Here is a 17948-nt window from a genome sequence, read left to right on the forward strand (position 1 = left end):
GGTGGTGCTGTAGTTCATGTGTGCAACAGCATAATAAGCCTTGCAGAGTCCTGCTCCAAGAGGCAGCAGTGGTGGTGGGATATGTCAGGGCAGTGCTGGCCACCCGCTGCAAAGAACAGGGAGGCAACGGTGATGGGATATCCAGTCCCACGGCCATCTCCTGCACCTCCAAAGTAATAAGATCACCCTCAAAATAAGGTCAAGACCTTATTTGGGGTTCAAAAAAATATGAGACAGGATCTTATTTTTGGGAAAATACAACAGAGTCCGCGAGGTAAACATATCTAGAGCTCCAAATCCTCTTTTAAGAAAGATGAAAGTAGGAAAACTCTCAAGCTATATGCTTCAAATGAAATATGATTCTATCCTAGTTCTCAAATTGGAAACCATATATCCACAGGTTTTCTGGTTACTAATTCTCTTCCAACTCATTAATATCCAGTTCTATGTTTAGTAATAGTTGTTATTTTATTTATTATTTCCTTTTCTCCTTTAGTCTATAATTTTAGTTTTAATATTAAAAACTTACATAGAATTTAGTGCTAACCAGTGGTGGGTTCCTATCAGTTCTGCCCGGTTCTACCGAATAGGTAGTAACTTTAGGGACCAGTTCTCTGAATTGGTAGTAAGGGCAGCCTGGCCATGCCCCTGAACCTGTTCCCCGGTCACTGCTTGCTTGCCCACCCAATGTGTCCATCGGATGGTGCATTGACCAGAGTGTGGCTGGCTGGCAAAGAAGCCTCTCAGCTCCCTGGCCACAGGGTGCCGAAAAGTCCTTCAGCCAATGAGAAGAAAGCTGCACATGTGCAAAGATGGCGGCAGCGACCACCCTGCGCCAGCGGCTAAGTGGAAAAGAAACCTCTCGGCTTCCAAGTTCAGCAGCAGGCTTGGTCCCTTCACAGGATCGTTTTTTTCCGTGCCCGAGAAAGATCAAAAGGCGCAGAGCAGCCTTAGGAGAAAGTCGGCATAGCCACCTAGATGAACCACTGAGGGAAGGAGCTTCCCGAAGCTGCTGGTGTTGCAGCCGTCCCCCCTCCCTGCGGCTTGCAGCTCCAAGGAGAAGAGATTCTCGGCTGTTGCAAAGAAGCGGCAGCTCCGGGTGCGCCATGCCCACTTTGTTCTCTTTGAGAGCAGCTTTCCAAAGCTGCTCTCAAAGAGAATGAAGCAGGCATGATGCACCCGGAGCTACCGCTTCTTTGCAACAGCCGAGGATGGAAGAGTTCACACAGGAGCAATGCCAGCGAGGAAGGTGGCCGGATCCTCCGCATAGCCCGAGCTCTCTGGGATGAGTAAACAAGTATGGGGAGGTGAAGGAGTGGGTTCAGTCCCCCATGTGTTGCACCCCCCTCCCAGCCTTCACCTGAGCCTCCATGCCGCCAGCGTCTCCCAAAGCTGCTGCCATTAGAGCTGTGACAGGGACTGGAGTAGCCTGGTAAGCTGGGCACCTGAAAACAGCGCGGAGGCTTCCCGCAGTTCCTCGGTTCATCTGGGCTGCAGCTGAGTCCGCTGCCCTAAGCCCGTGGACGAAGACACCCCTCCCCAGCCAGATCTTTCTGGATTCGACTTGGAGGAAAGTGCATGGCTGCTACATTTTGCTGTGCTGCACTAGCAAAGAGGAAGAAACAGCCAGTAGAGAGCACAGAGCTGTTCCAGCCCATGTGTTCTTCAGGTCAGTGGCTGTTTCTCTCCGTTACTCTTTATGGGAAAGCGTTTGGCGCAGCACAGTGAAATTTAACAGGCATGAGCCGTGCTTTCCTCTAAGCGCTGTGGGCAGCAGAGGGATCAGGTGCTTTTCTTTGCACAGCTTTTCGGATGAGACTTGGAGGAAAGCACGGCTCATGGCTGTTAAATTTTGCTGTGCTGCGCCAAACACTTTCCCATAAAGAGTAACGAAGGAGAGAAACAGCCGCTGACCTGGAGATAACGTGGGCTGGAGCAGCTCTGTGCTCTCCACTGGCTGTTTCTTCCTCTTCGCTCATCCAGCACAGTGAAATGTAGCAGCCATGAGCTGCGCTTTCCTCCAAGACAAATCCGGAAAGATCTGGCTGGGGATGGGTGCCTCTGTCCTCCGGCTCAGGGCAATGGACTCAGCTGCAGCCCAGACGAGCTGAGGAACTGTGGTGAGCTCCCGTTTGTTGCACCCCCCTCCCAACCTTCGCCTGAGCCTCCATGCCGCCAGCGTCTCTTGAAGCTGCTGCCGTTGGAGCCGTGACAGGGACGGGGGCAGCCCAGTAAGCTGGGTGCCCGAAAACAGCACAGAGACACGGGTGAAGGCTGAGGGGGAGGTGCAACACGCAGGAGGCTACCCGCAGTTCCTTGGCTCATCTGGGCTGCAGCTGAGTCCGCTGCCCTGAGCTGACGGAAGCCGTGCAGGACGCGGCTGGGAGTGTGCTAACCTTGCCCTCCCCGAGTGCCGGACTCTGCCATTGCCATTGTCCCTGGCCTGCCCGCTCTGGCTGCAACCATGGGGAAGACCTGTCAGAGGTGCTTTTCGGCCAAGAAGAGCAACAGAGGGAAAGCTGAGACGACCACTGCCACCCCACTGCGTCCCACCCTGGATATGGGGCTGGAGTGTCAAAATAAAAGAGTATCAAAAAGTCCCAAAATTTTTTGCCACCGTTTTGGTGGATGTAGCTTGGTGGGGTGTGTGTATCATGTGACTGAGTGCATGAGTGACGTCAAGTTGCCCCCCCCTCCCATTCAGTCATCTCCCCACCCCCAGGCATACCCACAGAACCGGAGCAAAATTTTTTAGAACCCACTCCTGTCGCTAACACAATAGCAATAACACTTAGACATATACTGCTTCACAGTGCTTTACAGCCTCTCTAAGTGGTTTATAGAGTCAGCATATTGCCCCCCAAAATCTGGGTCCTCGTTTTACCAACCTTGGAAGGATGGAAGTCTGACTCAACCTTGAGCCACTCAGGATCAAACTCTTGGAGTGAGCAGTGAGTCAGTCTGCAGTACTGCATTATAACGGTTGGGCCACCACTGCTCTTTTAATAATTAGCAAACCTAACTTTTAGTTCTCTTTTATCACTTATAAATTTCAATGGAACTATTGAAATAGATGTAATTTTCCTTTTTTTGAATTTTATGTTTGTCTATAAAAGACACACTGTTAGGAAAATTAAAATGTGAAACTATTATTAGTCCTGGTAAAATTTTGACTTCTCCACTCCAACTTTGGTGCCTTGTTTCTAGTATGTGATTGCTCCTGTTTTTCTGAAAAGTTTTAAATTGTTGAAGTAGAATCACGAAAATAAATGTTGATTCTCACTGTATATTTAAATGATCATAGAAATTTTCTTTATTAAGCCTCTGTAGTAAATATTTGACATTCCACCAGAGAAAACAGTTCATATAAGGTGAAACCTATAATAACATATAACCTATAACTTATAACCTATAAGTTATAATTATGTATAACCTATAACTTGGTTATATCTGTTATAATCTTAGCGAATTATTGCAACAAAGCTTAAATACCCTGATATTTTAAAAAAGCGTTAATGAATAATTTCAGAACTTTTAAATTTGTCGGGTTTTGTTGTTAGCATATGGTAATTGATTAAATCTGAGAAGTTATCTATATAGAAAGATGCAGTTAGTATTAATTTTCTCAATTCTTCCAGGCACAAAATTTAATTTATTGCATTGTGAAGTTAGCATATATGGTATATGCATCACAGTTTCAGGAACTAAATAATAGGGAAGTATCTTGTTTAGTGGACGTATAACCAAATAATCTTGTAATGTATATAAAAAAGACAGAAAGTTTGAGCTTTTATATGAAAAAATTACATTACCATGTAATACAATGCCTTCAACTGAATCAACTGAAATTGTTTACTGTACTAAAGCATTTTGGAGCCTTGTAATATATTTTGAATACTAAAGGTAATATTATTTGCAGCCCCTTATGAGTTTGTGTTTAGGTATCTTTTATACTCTTGTCATTTTTTTTAAACAGAGTGGATTTTATCACGACCAGCGAAATTACAGCAGTCTTAGACATAGCAAAACACTTCCTTCTTATCAACCTCGGGTTTGTTTGGTTTTTTTTGTATGAATTATTTTGCTGAATAGATTTTTTTCTTCAGTAAAGCATAATAGCATGAGAATTAGCATAAAAGCTTTGCTTCATTTGAGTGTCATTTGAATTAAAAATTGGTGAAGGATTCAGTGAAGGGTTTTTTTGATCCTATATTAGTTGATGCATGAATTCAGTTAGAATTAGAAGTAGAGCTAAGTTCAGGAATTTAGATTTCTTTTCAATTTTTGTCTTGCAACTTCCTGATTTAAATTTGCCATTATGTTAACAATAAATCTAATATATTTTAGTATTATATGCAATTATTCTAAAAAGGGTTGTTCTAAAAAATAGGGCTAGTGTAGGCTTATGGATGGCATTTTTTAAATTAAATATCTAATTGAATGTTTAACCTATTGTTGCCAGCTTTGGACTGTGTATGCACTCTTTCTGTTCTATCATTTTATGACAATGCTCTCACACTGTTCCTTATCTGCATGTTTGATGAACAATGTGCATCATTTATACAACATTCAGTACAATTCAATGCCTTATTCTTCTCATAGTCATCATCTCTATACAATGAACCTCTGGCAACTACTAAGAATTACAGGGTTAGTAAAATGTAACACGATAGGTAATGTTTAGGTACTGTAATATTTATGTCTACTGAAATCTAAAAAATGTATTCTGTTCTATAGGCTCCTCCAGATGTAAACACTAGTTTGATAAGAAGTACCAGTTTGGTTCGTATGTAGATCTGCATGGTGACTTTAGCCTGCTTTCTGAGCATACTGTTCCCTGACACCATTGTGTATCATTATTTTGTAAATATTTAGCTTGTTTAAAAAATATATAAGAATGGAGAATATCAGGAAACTATCTTGAGAAGAAACAAAGTGTATGTAAACTGTGGACTCTGAAATCTATAGAGATTTTCTTAAACAAATAAATAACTTAACAACTGCAGTAATTAACAACTTAGTCAAGAAAGATCATAAAATGGAAATAAAACTCGCTTAACAACTGTCTCAAAAACAGAAATTTTGGGCTCAATTGTGATTGTAAATCGAGGACTACTATAATCTATGTCTGCATGCTGGTAATGCATAGAAAAAGAAACTAAAAGATAACTCTTTTTCTGTTTTTATATGATCTTACATTATACTTACATCATTCCCCCTACTCCATCAATATGTCTGTTTACATGTTTAAATTGCCTTTCCCCCTTTCTGTTTCACTGTTCTGCAGCTAAATGAACTAAGTAAGACGCATTATATTGTTTGGCTGTTCGTCCATGTTGTATCAGAAAATACTTACAGGTTTATTCTATACTTATATATAACAACGAACATTATTTTCTTCGTTCTCTAGGCATCATTATATGATGATGGAGTGTATAAATGGTACAGTAATCATCCTGTAAGTCTATAGGAATTTCATTTTATATGTTTGGCATGTGTATGTGAAAATAAACAGCTGAAAAAGTATTTCACAATATTTGTTTTTTAGCCTTCAGATTATAGTTGTTACTCTTCAAGAGCAAGTTCAGCACGAAGTAGTCCAGTGGTGAGATGTCTCTGCATGTCATTTTATAGATAAAATAAATTTATTTATTTTTATGGATAACTCTGATATTAAATAGATAGGGATTACTAATTTGCATTATTGATAATGTAAATGTAGAGTGGTTGGCTGTCATTCTGGGAATCTCCACTTTTTCAATTATATATTTTGAAAGAAGAATCTTAATTATTCTTAGCAAGGAATGTAAACTAGTTGAAAGAATATAATACTCTAAAATCAGTTTTAAAATTTTATATTTAAAAATATGGAAATTTTGCATGCTTATCATATTGTATTTGTTCTGTAGATAATGGTAAGCAGAGAGAGTACTTAAGGTTTTCAGTTAAAGTTTCCTTTCATATTCACCTAATTTTATATGCCTATTTTATCAGGAACTGATGTAATATAACTTCCACTAGTACTCCATTTGATAAAAGCTCAGTTTTATTGTTGCAAGTTAATACTATGGATATAATTTGGTTCTATGATAACAGATAGCTTTCTTTACACAGGGTCAGAATGGGGAAACTTTGATGATCAAGGATTACATTTCATGTTTTCAGAGAGAGGAAAGTTGTGAATAAATTCAATTTTTTCAAGATTCCATGTATTTGTTTAGGATGTGGAGTCTGCAAAAATAGATTCAGGGATCCAAAATTGTCCATGTCTCCGTAGAGTATAATAGAGACTTTCTTTCTTTCTTTTCCTTTAGTTGGATGCGGGCTTTACGCTACTTAAGTATTAGGAATGAAAGAGCTGAGAGGTTTTGTATTCTATGCTTTACGCTACTTAAGTATTAGGAATGAAAGAGCTGAGAGGTTTTGTATTCTATCTAGCCAGGTAGAGTTGAAGTATATACCAAATCGATTGTTGATTATTTGTAATCTCACATAGATTTGCCAATTTAGTAAAAATAGCTTGAGGAAGTATATAACTAAGGAACAAATTTAAAAATGGGACTATGTAGACAGTAGTAGTTTAATTAAGCCAACTATATCTTCAAATTAGACAATTATTATTATAAATAAATACTAGTTTGAAACATTGTTAAGTCACTGAAGTGAAAACTTGCAGGTTATCTTGACTCTGTGAAGTTACCTCTCTCACACCAGAATCCAGCATCATGAAGGTACTTCTTTACCACATTGCATTGGTTTATTTATTATCCAGTTAAAGTCCTTAATATTGTAGAAAGTTCTTAATATTGATTTAGATAAATATGTACTGTATATAATAATAACCTAGTTAATTATTTATTTCCAACTCTTATAGTTTACAGATGATGAATCAGGCAACATTGCATCCTCTGACTATGCTGTGCAAAGTCGTAGAGATAGTGTGGTGAGCAATGTTGCATGATTGATATGATCTGCTGTGTTCTAATTTCATCAATTCATGAACCTGTGAAATGTTTACAGATCCTAATCTTGATATGTATAATAAATATTCCTATTTATATTGGATGTATACTCATTAGCTTAAAAGTATTTCAGTTTATAATCTCTCAAAGTAGAATTGCACTATTTTTAAAATACTCTTATTTCTTATCCTTAACATTATTAAATTTTCTCCCAGTTTATGTCCTAACTTAATGTAGACAATGTATTATTTTGTGTGATAATGAAAATGAGAACAATTAATTGCACATATATAATAAATGTATGTGCATAAATATATTATTATATAGTCTTTGCATCTGAAAGGATAAAACAGGTCCTTTTCCAGTAAAGGAAATGGATTCTTGGTTCCTTTAGAATTAACAATTACACTGTCAAAGCTATAGTATTTTCAAATACTAAAAAAAATCCTCCTTCTCATATTAAAGTACAAGAAATCATATCCAAATTCATTTATATAGATTATGCATTAACATTTATATATTTCTAAACAACAATGTTCATAATGTTCATAATATCTAATTTGCAGTACATTTTAGATTTATTATCCAATAAACTAATACATTTAGAATAGAAGGAATAAGATGCTTAAAAGCCCTCAGTGTTAGATAAACTAACACTGGCCGGGCCGGGATAGCTCAGGCAGTAGAGAAGCCTGTTATTAGAACACAGAGCCTGCAATTACTGCAGGTTCGAGCCCGGCCCAAGGTTGACTCAGCCTTCCACCCTTTATAAGGTAGGTAAAATGAGGACCCAGATTGTTGGGGGGGCAATAAGTTGACTTTGTAAAAAAAATATACAAATAGAATGAGACTATTGCCTTATACATTGTAAGCCGCCCTGAGTCTTCGGAGAAGGGCGGGGTATAAATGTAAACAAAAAAAAAAAACTCATTGTAGTTCAATTCCAAATCTAATAATGACTACAAAGATATTCTACACCTTAATAAATTGACTAATTTTTTTTTAAAAAAAGTATCTCCATTTATTTCACTTTCAAGTAGTTTTTACTAAGTCTTATATAATTCATCTACCGTAAATGTCTCAAGTTTTTTTAAAGATTGTGAAATTTAAAGGAAACTATATTTTTAATAACGAATAACTTTTTTTAATTATTGAATTACCAGATAATGTTAACACTTTTTATACCTATGTGTCAGGCTAAGCCCAAGAACAGCAATAGCAGTAGCAATTCAGTTCTTAATTTGCTTATACATAACATGAAACTTGCCAGGCTAAATGCTTATGACTCTGCTTAATGGATATACCTTGAGAGATTCTAGGGAGTGTGTGTCCTTAGGTTCTTCCTCTGGGTCCATTCCCAGGCTGTGCTATTATCTCTCCACACCTCCCTTCTCAAATACACTCTCTTTCCATGGAAACTGCCACTTCACTGTGGTCTATCAAACCAGTTCCCCCTCAGGACCATACCATGATTCAATATAATGCAAACTTATATTCATTTAAGAGTTCTGCTTTGTACACATGTAAGGTGCTTCTTTGTAAAATTAAACACTTGCTATCGATTTATATAAAACAAAAATTTTGTATTTTCCATAAGTAACATGTTTGCTCCTTTGTACTAGAATCCAACTTTAATTTGGAACAGTTAAAATAACATTAAAATTAATGTTTTAATTGGGAATCAAACCTTCATTTATTCTCTTAATGACTGAATCTGTAAGTCAACTTCTATTTCTAGATTATTCAGAGTCCAAATTTGGACATAATATGAAGCATTTTTTTCCTAATGTTGTGAAATAAGATACAGTTAGTGAGAGGGACTTGGAAGAATAAGTATATTAAATTTTTAGAATACTCTAGGCGTGTAATTTATTTCAGTTTAATTAGCCTTGCTGTGCCTTAATAACAACAAATGGATATGTTTTTCAGCTTTAATTTTAAAAATAGATCTGAATTTTGAGTTATTTCCACAATAAGGGAAGTATTTTAAAGATCAATAGAGAAGAGAGTAATCCATATACTGGCCCTATACTAAAAAAATATGTGAGAGAAAATTATATAATAGGACAGTTATATACAGGAGCATGTTTAGAGATTTAATGATAAAGAAATGATAAAACCAACTAATATTTATGATTGATGTTTTGGATGTTTTAACCACTTTTTAAAAACAAAATCAGGTTAGAAATATATAATATCATTATTACTTTATGTATTAAAACTATGTAAATCTGATCGATTCAAAAAACACTACCAGATTCTGCAATTTTTGTGAGACTTAGTTTAAAACCCATAGATTTGTTGTGAAACTATTATTAGTAGCCTTAACATTTTCAAATCAAAATTAAGAGAGATTTTAATTATTCAAAGAAAAATCTCAAAACAGTTTTGATCAAGAGATAAAAATCACATGAACAAATTATTATTATTTTTGTTTCTGAATTTTGTTTCCTATCATTTTCTCGCCATCTGTTTTTGTTTGTTATCTGTTTTCGTTACTGGAAGTCAAGTGATTTTCATCAACATGGGGAAACTGCAGCTGATTATTTTAGCCGCACTAATCGTAGGGGAAGCATTGTTTCTGACTTGGATGATGTCAGCATTCCAGACATGAACAATGTGAGTGTCTTTAAGATAAAGTTGATACCATTGCTGCAACATTTTTTTGTAAATGTGTTAATATTTTTTAATGTTTATTAGTTTTAATAATGACAATATTACTTTATTATCTTGCATACACTTTTATATGTTCTCCCTGACATTTACATTAAAATGTATTGAAGGTATGCCATTTTAATACATTTGATTACATCTCAGTAAATATTTTATATTTAGGTAAAGTTTTTGAGCTTTTCAAAAATTATAAGCTAAATTTTGTATTTTCATATTCTGCCATTGATTGCTATTAGAAAGTTTTGTAATATTTATTACCTGCTGTATTCATAGTTGGATGAAATGAATGAATGAAATGAAATGTTTTTCACTTCCCTTACCAACTTATACCAAATTCCTGCTACCAATAAAAAACATTTTTAAAAAATTTCAGACAACTAAAAGTAATTATATTGTTAATCCGATGTCTGCAAACTTGAATTTCTACTTGGCAAACATTATTATATTTGATGACACAGACTATTTTCTGAAGAAAGTGCTATAAGGAGAGAAGTTAAACTATATTACAATAAACTTTGAATAAAAGTGGATCTTAAGAAAAATGGATGTGGAAAGAAATGAAATGAAAGTGAATGTAGAATCATTGCAGGAATAGAAAGTATGAGACTTGCATAAAAAAATACCATAAACTAAATTATTCCAATTTAATGAATAAAAAGAGGATACAGTAGAAGAGTAAAAACAATTACATATGCACAGAAGCATGTTAAGTTATATTAATATGAAGTATGAAAATCTGCTTATATATCTTCATATTCCAAAGAATGAGGAAGTGATAGTGATTAAAATATGCATAAAGGAATGGCTGCAATTATAGATGATAAATAGATTGTAGAAAGATTTGGCATTATGGGTATATAAATAAAAAGAGAGTTGTAAGGAATGTAATGAAAACAAGAGTTAAGATGAGAAATGCAACAGTTTTGATGAAAATTTTAAAATAATATCAATAGAATATTTGTAACTCAGGGTTGAACTGTGGGGACTATTTTATTTTTATTTTTTTGGTGGGACTAGTGCTATCTGAGATGAGTTGTTTTCTTCCAGACATTTCATTACCCAATTAGGTGGCATCATTAGAGCTAGCGGGTAGCAGGAAATATCTGGAAGAAAACAACCAATCTCAGAGAGCACCAGGATCCCACCTCCCAAAACATTTTTTAAAAAAGAAATAAAGGGCCTAAGACGAACCCTTCTGTAAAGTGGATGGATTTAAAAGTAAGAGTATTTTAGAGATTTGCATTGCAATTAGAATGATGTAACTCATCATTCTAATTGCAATACAAATCTCTAAAATACATAGAATGGATTTGTAAAAAAAGAAGAAAAAAATGAATTGATAATTCTGTAAGAAATTTGAAAGTTGTAAGGTTTCAGGTGTGGATTGCGTAACTAGAGAAATAATTGCAGTGATTTTGCAAATTATTTAACATACATCTGTACTAATGTATCTGACACTTGGAAGAATGCCATTGTTTTTCTGTTGCACATAGGAAGAATAGCAGGATTAAATGTAAAAGCGATTGGGTTAATTTGTTAAGCATATCAAGATAATAAATACAATTCTAGAGGAAATAATATAAAAGATGTTGATTTCGGAAATGCCATGTTAATGATGGGCAACAGATATGCAAATTAGAATTTTACTTTTCAACAGGTGTTGTGAATAGGCACTCCATAGCCACTCCCCAAACTGCTGGCATGTTTCTTCTTTGCATTGGGTAGACCAGGCCAATGCCATACTTGCCCGATATTTCCTCTTTGCATTGAGTAGACCGGGCCAAAGCAACGTGGGCTGGCCTCTTACATTTTCCAGGATGGCTCCACAGGCCGGATCTGACCACATTGCAGGCCAGATCCAGCCCATGGGCCTTGTGTTTAACACCCCTGGAGTAAACCATCTTCCCAACAGAGCTGAAGAAGCTTCTTTAATGTGAAGTGAAATAACTTCAAGGAAAAAACCAGTTACTTTTTGGAAAAGCACTTTTGGGACAACCATGACCTCAATGACTGAGAACCTCCATAGACATCTTCCCAACAGGTAGTTGGAAATATCCCCCCAAGAAATCAAATGAAGTTCAAAGTGAAAAAGAACTTTGAAAGATCCAGTTTGGGTAATTCACCAGGACCACAGGTTTAGTCTTCTGGGCTTTCGGCTTCTGCTGCAATCCACCCTCAGAAAACTTTTCTCTGCCAGAATTTGTGCTGGGCTGTTCTATGCGTCCTATTTATGTGGTTCCTGATTGGGTGCGGCTTCTTATTGGTTGACCAGGATGTGTGGTTCCTGATGAGATCATGGTTTCCTTTGATGTAGTGTCCCTATTTACATCCACCCCTCCTCACTTAGCATACAAAGTAATAGATTAAAAAACTGAAAGAATACAACACATGTTGTATAGTTTTTTATTCCTTTCCTAATATTTCCTTGTTCATTTTATTAAATCACATCTTTTTTCACTCTTCGTTTTCTAATTTCTCCATTTTTATTCATATTCATTCCCTTTCATTCCTTTTTTTTTAACTATTTCAATTTTTATTCTTTGAATATTTTTGGGGTTGTCTTTCCTTCATTTCTTTTCCACAGCAATCTTTTCTTCTCCTTACACTCCTTTCCCTCCTTCCTTTCTTTGTATCTACTTTCTTCTCCTCTCTTCTCCTACTCCTTCTCTACTTCCTTTTCCCTTCTCCTCTTCCACCCTACTTCCTCCCTATCTAACCTTCTCTCCTACCCTTATTTCCTTTCCCTTACCTCCTCTCCTCTCCTCTTCCCTTTCTTCTTTCTCTCTCCCTCTCTCTCCCTTCCATCTCTCTCTTTCTTCTTATCTCTCTCTATTGCTGTATCTATTTTCAATATCTCTAATGTCCAGACATCCCCAATTCTCTCATTTATTACACATATTTTTCAAACCTCCTCTCCTATATTTTAAGCCTTAACATTGTCTTCATCTTATTCCATTTATATCATACAGTCAATTAGTACAACTTTCCACCTCTTATTTTTTTTAACATTTCTATTCAAAATTCAATACTTATTATTTTCTTCCAATGACATACATCATTTACTAACATTTCAATTTTATTGTTTTTTACATCTTAAATTTCAATCATCTTAATTTATAAACCATGCCATTTCAAATTTCCTCTGCTGGATTTTCCATTCTTTTATAAATTTAAAATTTGTTTCTTAATCATCACTTTAATTTTTTCTCATTCCGTGCATTGTCCAACACAAAAAAAGAAAAAAAAGGAAGCAAATCTATCACTACTTTTATTTCTTTTCTTTTATTCATTTTTCTCCTACTTCTAACTATTTTCTTTCAGTCTCTCCCAGATCCCATCTCTTAATATTTTTCTCCCTTTCTCCCTTTCTTTCATTTTCTTCTTTCTCCCTTTCTTGTTTCCTCTTTTCCACTTTTCTCTGACTTTTACTTTTTTGATGTCCCTCCTCAATTTTTCTCTATTTTTTCCTCTTCTCTTTAATCTTTCACTGCTAATCCCAGTGTAATCATCTGTTTTTTCACGGTTTTTTTCACTTTTTAATTTTCCTTCTCACTTTTCTTTTTTGCTTCCCCCCCTTTTTTTAAAGTTTCTTTCCTTCTCTCCATTTTTATTTTTTCATTATCAATCCCAATATGATCATCTATATTATCTTCACTCTTTTCCAGCATTATATCTCATAATTTCCTCATCTTTTTTTTTTTTTAAGCCATAATTCTGCTTGTTTATTTCTATTAATAGACTCTCGGACCATCAAAAGCATCTCCCGCCCGACTTCCAGTGGCTCCGCACGCGTTGGAGATGGTCCTTTCGGACCGCCGCCCTCGTGATTCTATTAAACTCCTGAGGCTCGAAGGGTGAAGCTCCCTGTTTAAACCTGGCAAATGCTCCAGATCGGGGAAGCTTCTGCATTTTTGCAGAACAAAGCGCTCGCGACCATCTCTGCTACCAAGATGAAGATATTCTAATTACTTTAAGTAGACGGAGCGGAGGCAAGAGGCAGGGTGGATGTATGCCTTAGACCTCATCTTGATCTTTGAAAGGTATTTGAGAAGAAGGAAAATGGCGGGTTTGGTTAATGAGGCGTGAAAATGAAACTTAAGGAAGTCTTTGTTAACATCATTAGCGCGTTGTTAACTCTGCTTAAATTTGATGGATTTTATATTTAAGTGAAGAAATCTTAAAGAGAAAAGCTGAAGGTTTATAGAACCGATTTACCCATTTCAAATAAGTTGCTTGAAAAAATTTGACTTTGTTGCAATTTATAAAGTTAAAGTAAGATGGCTTTTAAACAAATACAGCCTGCTGATTCTAAGGGAGCTGCCTCGCTGGTTCAAATACACAAACTACAAGAGGAGTTGAAAGAATTTCTGAAGGCTCAAATTTCTGCTCGAGACAAAAAACTTAAGGAAATTGAGGAGAAATTGGAAATTAAAAATTCTGCTACAGCTGAGAATGAAGATTTACAAGAAGAAGTGAGGTCAGCCTTTATGACTATGATTGAATTTATAAAAATGCTGGATGGAAAAGTGCATGAGATAGGCTTCCGGTGGCGCCACTTTCCTCGCTGGGCACCTAATCAAGGCGCTCCGCGCTGAAATCTTGTAAAAGCCGGTGAAACAGCGAAAATAAGCTGTTCGCTGGCTTCAACTTCTCTTCCTGGGAGAAAGGGAGAGGATAGAGCGGTGGGAGAGTGGTAGATCTCCCCCAGGGGCTTGGCTTTGTTAAGCAGAGCCCCGGAGGGTTGAGTCCCACTGAAACCCTGCTGAGCTCCGAACTTCAGCGCGCTTCTGCAGATGCAGGAAAAGAAGAAAGTGTCCATCTCTGCCCAATTGGTTTTTTCTGTGGATTTCTACATGTAGACGGAATAAACGCGAGTGAATAATTATTGGATGGCAAGTATTTTTGACTTCCTGACTTCTACCCTTTAAAAAGTGGAAAAAATTTTTTCTTTTGCCTTAACTGACTGTTTAAAATGGTGTCTGAGAGGAAGTGAAAGTGAAGTGAAGTGAAAGTGGAAGCTGGCTGTGTAACTAAGAAACGTCATTTGTGGATTGCAACGAATTGAGCTCTCCTATATTTAAAGGGGGAAAGAAAAGTTTTAAACTTAAATTTTGTGACTTTTAAAAACTGAAATGGCTACAAAACCACCTAAGACTGCTGGCAGAAGGGGATCTGAAGTAGCTTTGGAAGATACGCTTAAAGAGCAAGGGAAAATGTTTGAAGAGAGGTTTAAGGAGTTGATGGAAAATAATGAGAAGATAAGAGAAGAAATGAAAGAGAATAATAAAAAAAATAAGAGAAGATATTTCGATGGCTTTTCAAGGTTTGGCAAAAAGATTGGAGGGGTTGGAGGAGAAGGTGCAAGAAATTGCCCAGTCAAACCAGCAACTAGAAAATAAAATGGGATGAATGCAAATAAAATTGGACAAAAATGAAGATCAAGTGGTGGTGATGCAGTATAGGATGATGGAAGGAGCACTGAGAATTAGGGGGTTACAGGAGGAAAAAGGTGAAGATTAAAAAAAAAATATCAGAAGCTTTGGCTGAATTTATTGAATTGGATCCACAAGAGGTTGCTTATCAAATTGATAAAATATATAGAGTTAATTCCTGGATTGCTAGGCAGAAGAAACTTCATAGAGACATTGTGGTTTGCTTTGTGAAAAGAACAATGAGAAACCAGATCTTGCAAGTTGCATATCAGAAAAAGTTGAAAATAGGAGATCAGGAGTTGAAAGTTTTGAAAGAGATTCCTCCCAAGATGCTAAGGGACAGGAAAGACTTTATATTTTTTACACAAGAACTTAAAAAGTACCAGATTTAATTCAGATGGGAAATTCCAGTTGGTTTGACAGTGTATTATCAAGAAAAAAGATATCGTATTGACACTGTGCTTAAGGCCAAAGATTTTTTTTCTACTGTGTTGAAAGTTGAAATAGAAGTAATAGAAAAAAGAATTCAAGAGAGCCAAATGAGCGTGGAAGTGAAGGTGACCCCAGTGATGTTATTGTCTGAGGAACAACCACAAGAACAAAGAGTGACGAGGGGAGCCCTTAAGCGTAAAGAAAAGGAGCAACAAATTCAAAGCAAAGGTCAGGATTCTGCTACAGAAGCGGTGGGAGGAGCAAGGCGGTGGGAGAAGCGGTGGGAGGAGCAAGATACAGGAGGATGATCTTCAGTTGATTGCTCAAAAGCTTCAGGAGGCCAGTAATGGGAAATAAAATTCTTACCTGGAATGTCAATGGTTTGAATTCAGCTCAGAAAAGAAGAAAAATATTTCATTATTTGAAGCAATTTAAAAATGATGTGATTTGTTTACAAGAGACACATATTAAATTATCAGATCAAAAATATTTGATAAACTCAAAATTAGGTAAACACTTTGTTACTTCATCTTTGGATAAGAAAAATGGCATAGTGGTATATTTAAGAAAGGATATACCAGCTAAGTTAATAGAGGCAGATATTCATGGAAGATATATTGCTATTGAACTTATATTAGAAACAAAAAAGATCCTTCTTCTGGGTATATATGCACCTAATCAGCAACAAGAAAAATACTACAGAATGTTGTATGATAAGTTGATTCTATGGGATTATAGATTGTATATTATATTAGGAGATTGGAATGGAGTAATTGATACACGAAAGGACAAGAGAATTTCTTCTAAAAAGATACCTGCAGATGCAAAGCTCCCTAAATCCTTTTTTGAGATGATAGAAGAGTTTGAGTTGAGAGATGTATGGAGACTGCGGAATTTGGATGAAAGAGACTATACTTTTTTCTCTGATAGGCATCAATCTTTTTCACGTATTGATTTTATATTAACCTCTAATGATTTGCTTTCTAGGGTAAAGAAAATCAAGATATTTTCAAGATGTTTATCTGATCATAGCCCAGTTTGGATGGAATTGCAATAAGAAAAAGAAGGCAGAAGAACATGGAGATTAAATGAAAATTTGTTTAGATATCAGGATAATGTAAATCAATGTAAAAAGCAGATGAAAGAATTTTTTGATTATAATTTGAATAACGAAACATCGATAGAAATGGTTTCGGATGCCAGCAAAGCTTTTATGAGAGGTGTATTAATATATATTAACAATAGACAGAGAAATAAGCAACAAAGACAGCGTAGGTATCAAGAAGAGGAAATTTATAAGAAACAACAATTATTAATACATAATCCGCATGATCAAAAACTTAAAGATGCAATAAAGTTATTACAGAGTCAATTTAATATGTTAATGGCTGACCAGGTGGCAACAAATATACAATATGACAAACATAATACTTTTTGTAATGCAAACAGACCTGGTAGGTGGTTAGCATATACTTTAAGGAAAAAACAAAAACAACGTACTATAGAAAAAATAGAATATAAAGGTAAAGAGAGATATCAACAGGATAAAATTAAAAAAGCTTTCTTAGAATACTATACAAATTTATATGCTAAAGATAATATATTGAATATGGATATTGATAATTATTTGAAAGATTATAAGGTTAAAAGCTTAACTTTAGAACAAAGGGAAGAATTAAATCGGCATATAACTTCTGAAGAAATTATTTTGGTAATTAGACAATTAAAAATGGGGAAAACTCCTGGTACGGATGGGTTTACAGCAAGTTATTATAGGAATTTACAGGATAAAATGTTAGGTCCATGTAAGGAATTATTTAATCAGATACAATTAGGAGGGGGAATTCCCCCTTCATGGAGAACTTCTTTTATTTCATTGATACCAAAAGAGGAACAGGATTGTTCTAAACCTGGGAATTATAGCCAATTTCACTTTTAAATAATGATTATAAGATTTTTGTTAAAATAATAGCAAATAGATTAATGTTAGTTTTACAACGAAGAATTCATACTGATCAATCTGGATTTATAAAAGGGAGACAGATGAGGAATAATGTTAGGCAGATTGTAAATTTATTGGAATATTTAGAAAAGAATAATTTTATTCCAGCAGCATTTATTTTTTTTTTTGATGCAGAGAAAGCTTTTGATCGATTGCATTGGGATTTTTTATTTAAATTAATAGATAAAATGCAATTTGGAGATTGTTTTCTGAGAATAATTAGAGCGATTTATGGAGAGCAAACAGCCCAGATAATAATTAATGGTAATTTAACAGAAGCCTTTAAGATTGCGAAAGGAACAAGACAGGGATGTCCTTTATCACTATTATTATGTCAAGGTTCCAGAAATTCCTCTTCTGCGTAAAAGAAACTCAGAGACATTTCTTTTCCAGAGTTCTTTACTAGCATGAGGAGACTGGCACACGATGAGTGCAATTCCAAAACTG

General features: G+C 35.6%; 1 protein-coding gene across 24 annotated transcripts in view; it reads left to right on the top strand.

Annotated features, from left to right (window-relative positions):
* Positions 1 to 17948, top strand: part of LRRFIP2 (LRR binding FLII interacting protein 2) — a 175849-nt gene that overhangs the window by 64936 nt on the left and 92965 nt on the right. For 11 of the 24 annotated variants that reach the window (XR_009154807.1, XM_058179881.1, XM_058179878.1 and 8 more), the window contains 7 exons: positions 3977 to 4051; positions 4603 to 4650; positions 4738 to 4782; positions 5411 to 5458; positions 5549 to 5605; positions 6875 to 6943; positions 9468 to 9581. The exons of 3 other annotated variants lie outside the window; for them this stretch is intronic. Coding sequence is in view for 20 of the 21 variants with exons in the window: in XM_058179881.1 (XP_058035864.1) it covers positions 3977 to 4051; positions 4603 to 4650; positions 4738 to 4782; positions 5411 to 5458; positions 5549 to 5605; positions 6875 to 6943; positions 9468 to 9581 (456 nt within the window). In the remaining variant the exon portion in view is untranslated. The remainder of the gene's footprint in view (positions 1 to 3976; positions 4052 to 4602; positions 4651 to 4737; positions 4783 to 5410; positions 5459 to 5548; positions 5606 to 6874; positions 6944 to 9467; positions 9582 to 17948) is intronic. 10 more of the 24 variants (XM_058179890.1, XM_058179900.1, XM_058179894.1 and 7 more) reach the window with 6 other exon arrangements.

Source organism: Ahaetulla prasina, chromosome 4, assembly GCF_028640845.1.
Source record: "Ahaetulla prasina isolate Xishuangbanna chromosome 4, ASM2864084v1, whole genome shotgun sequence".
NCBI lineage: Eukaryota > Metazoa > Chordata > Lepidosauria > Squamata > Colubridae > Ahaetulla > Ahaetulla prasina.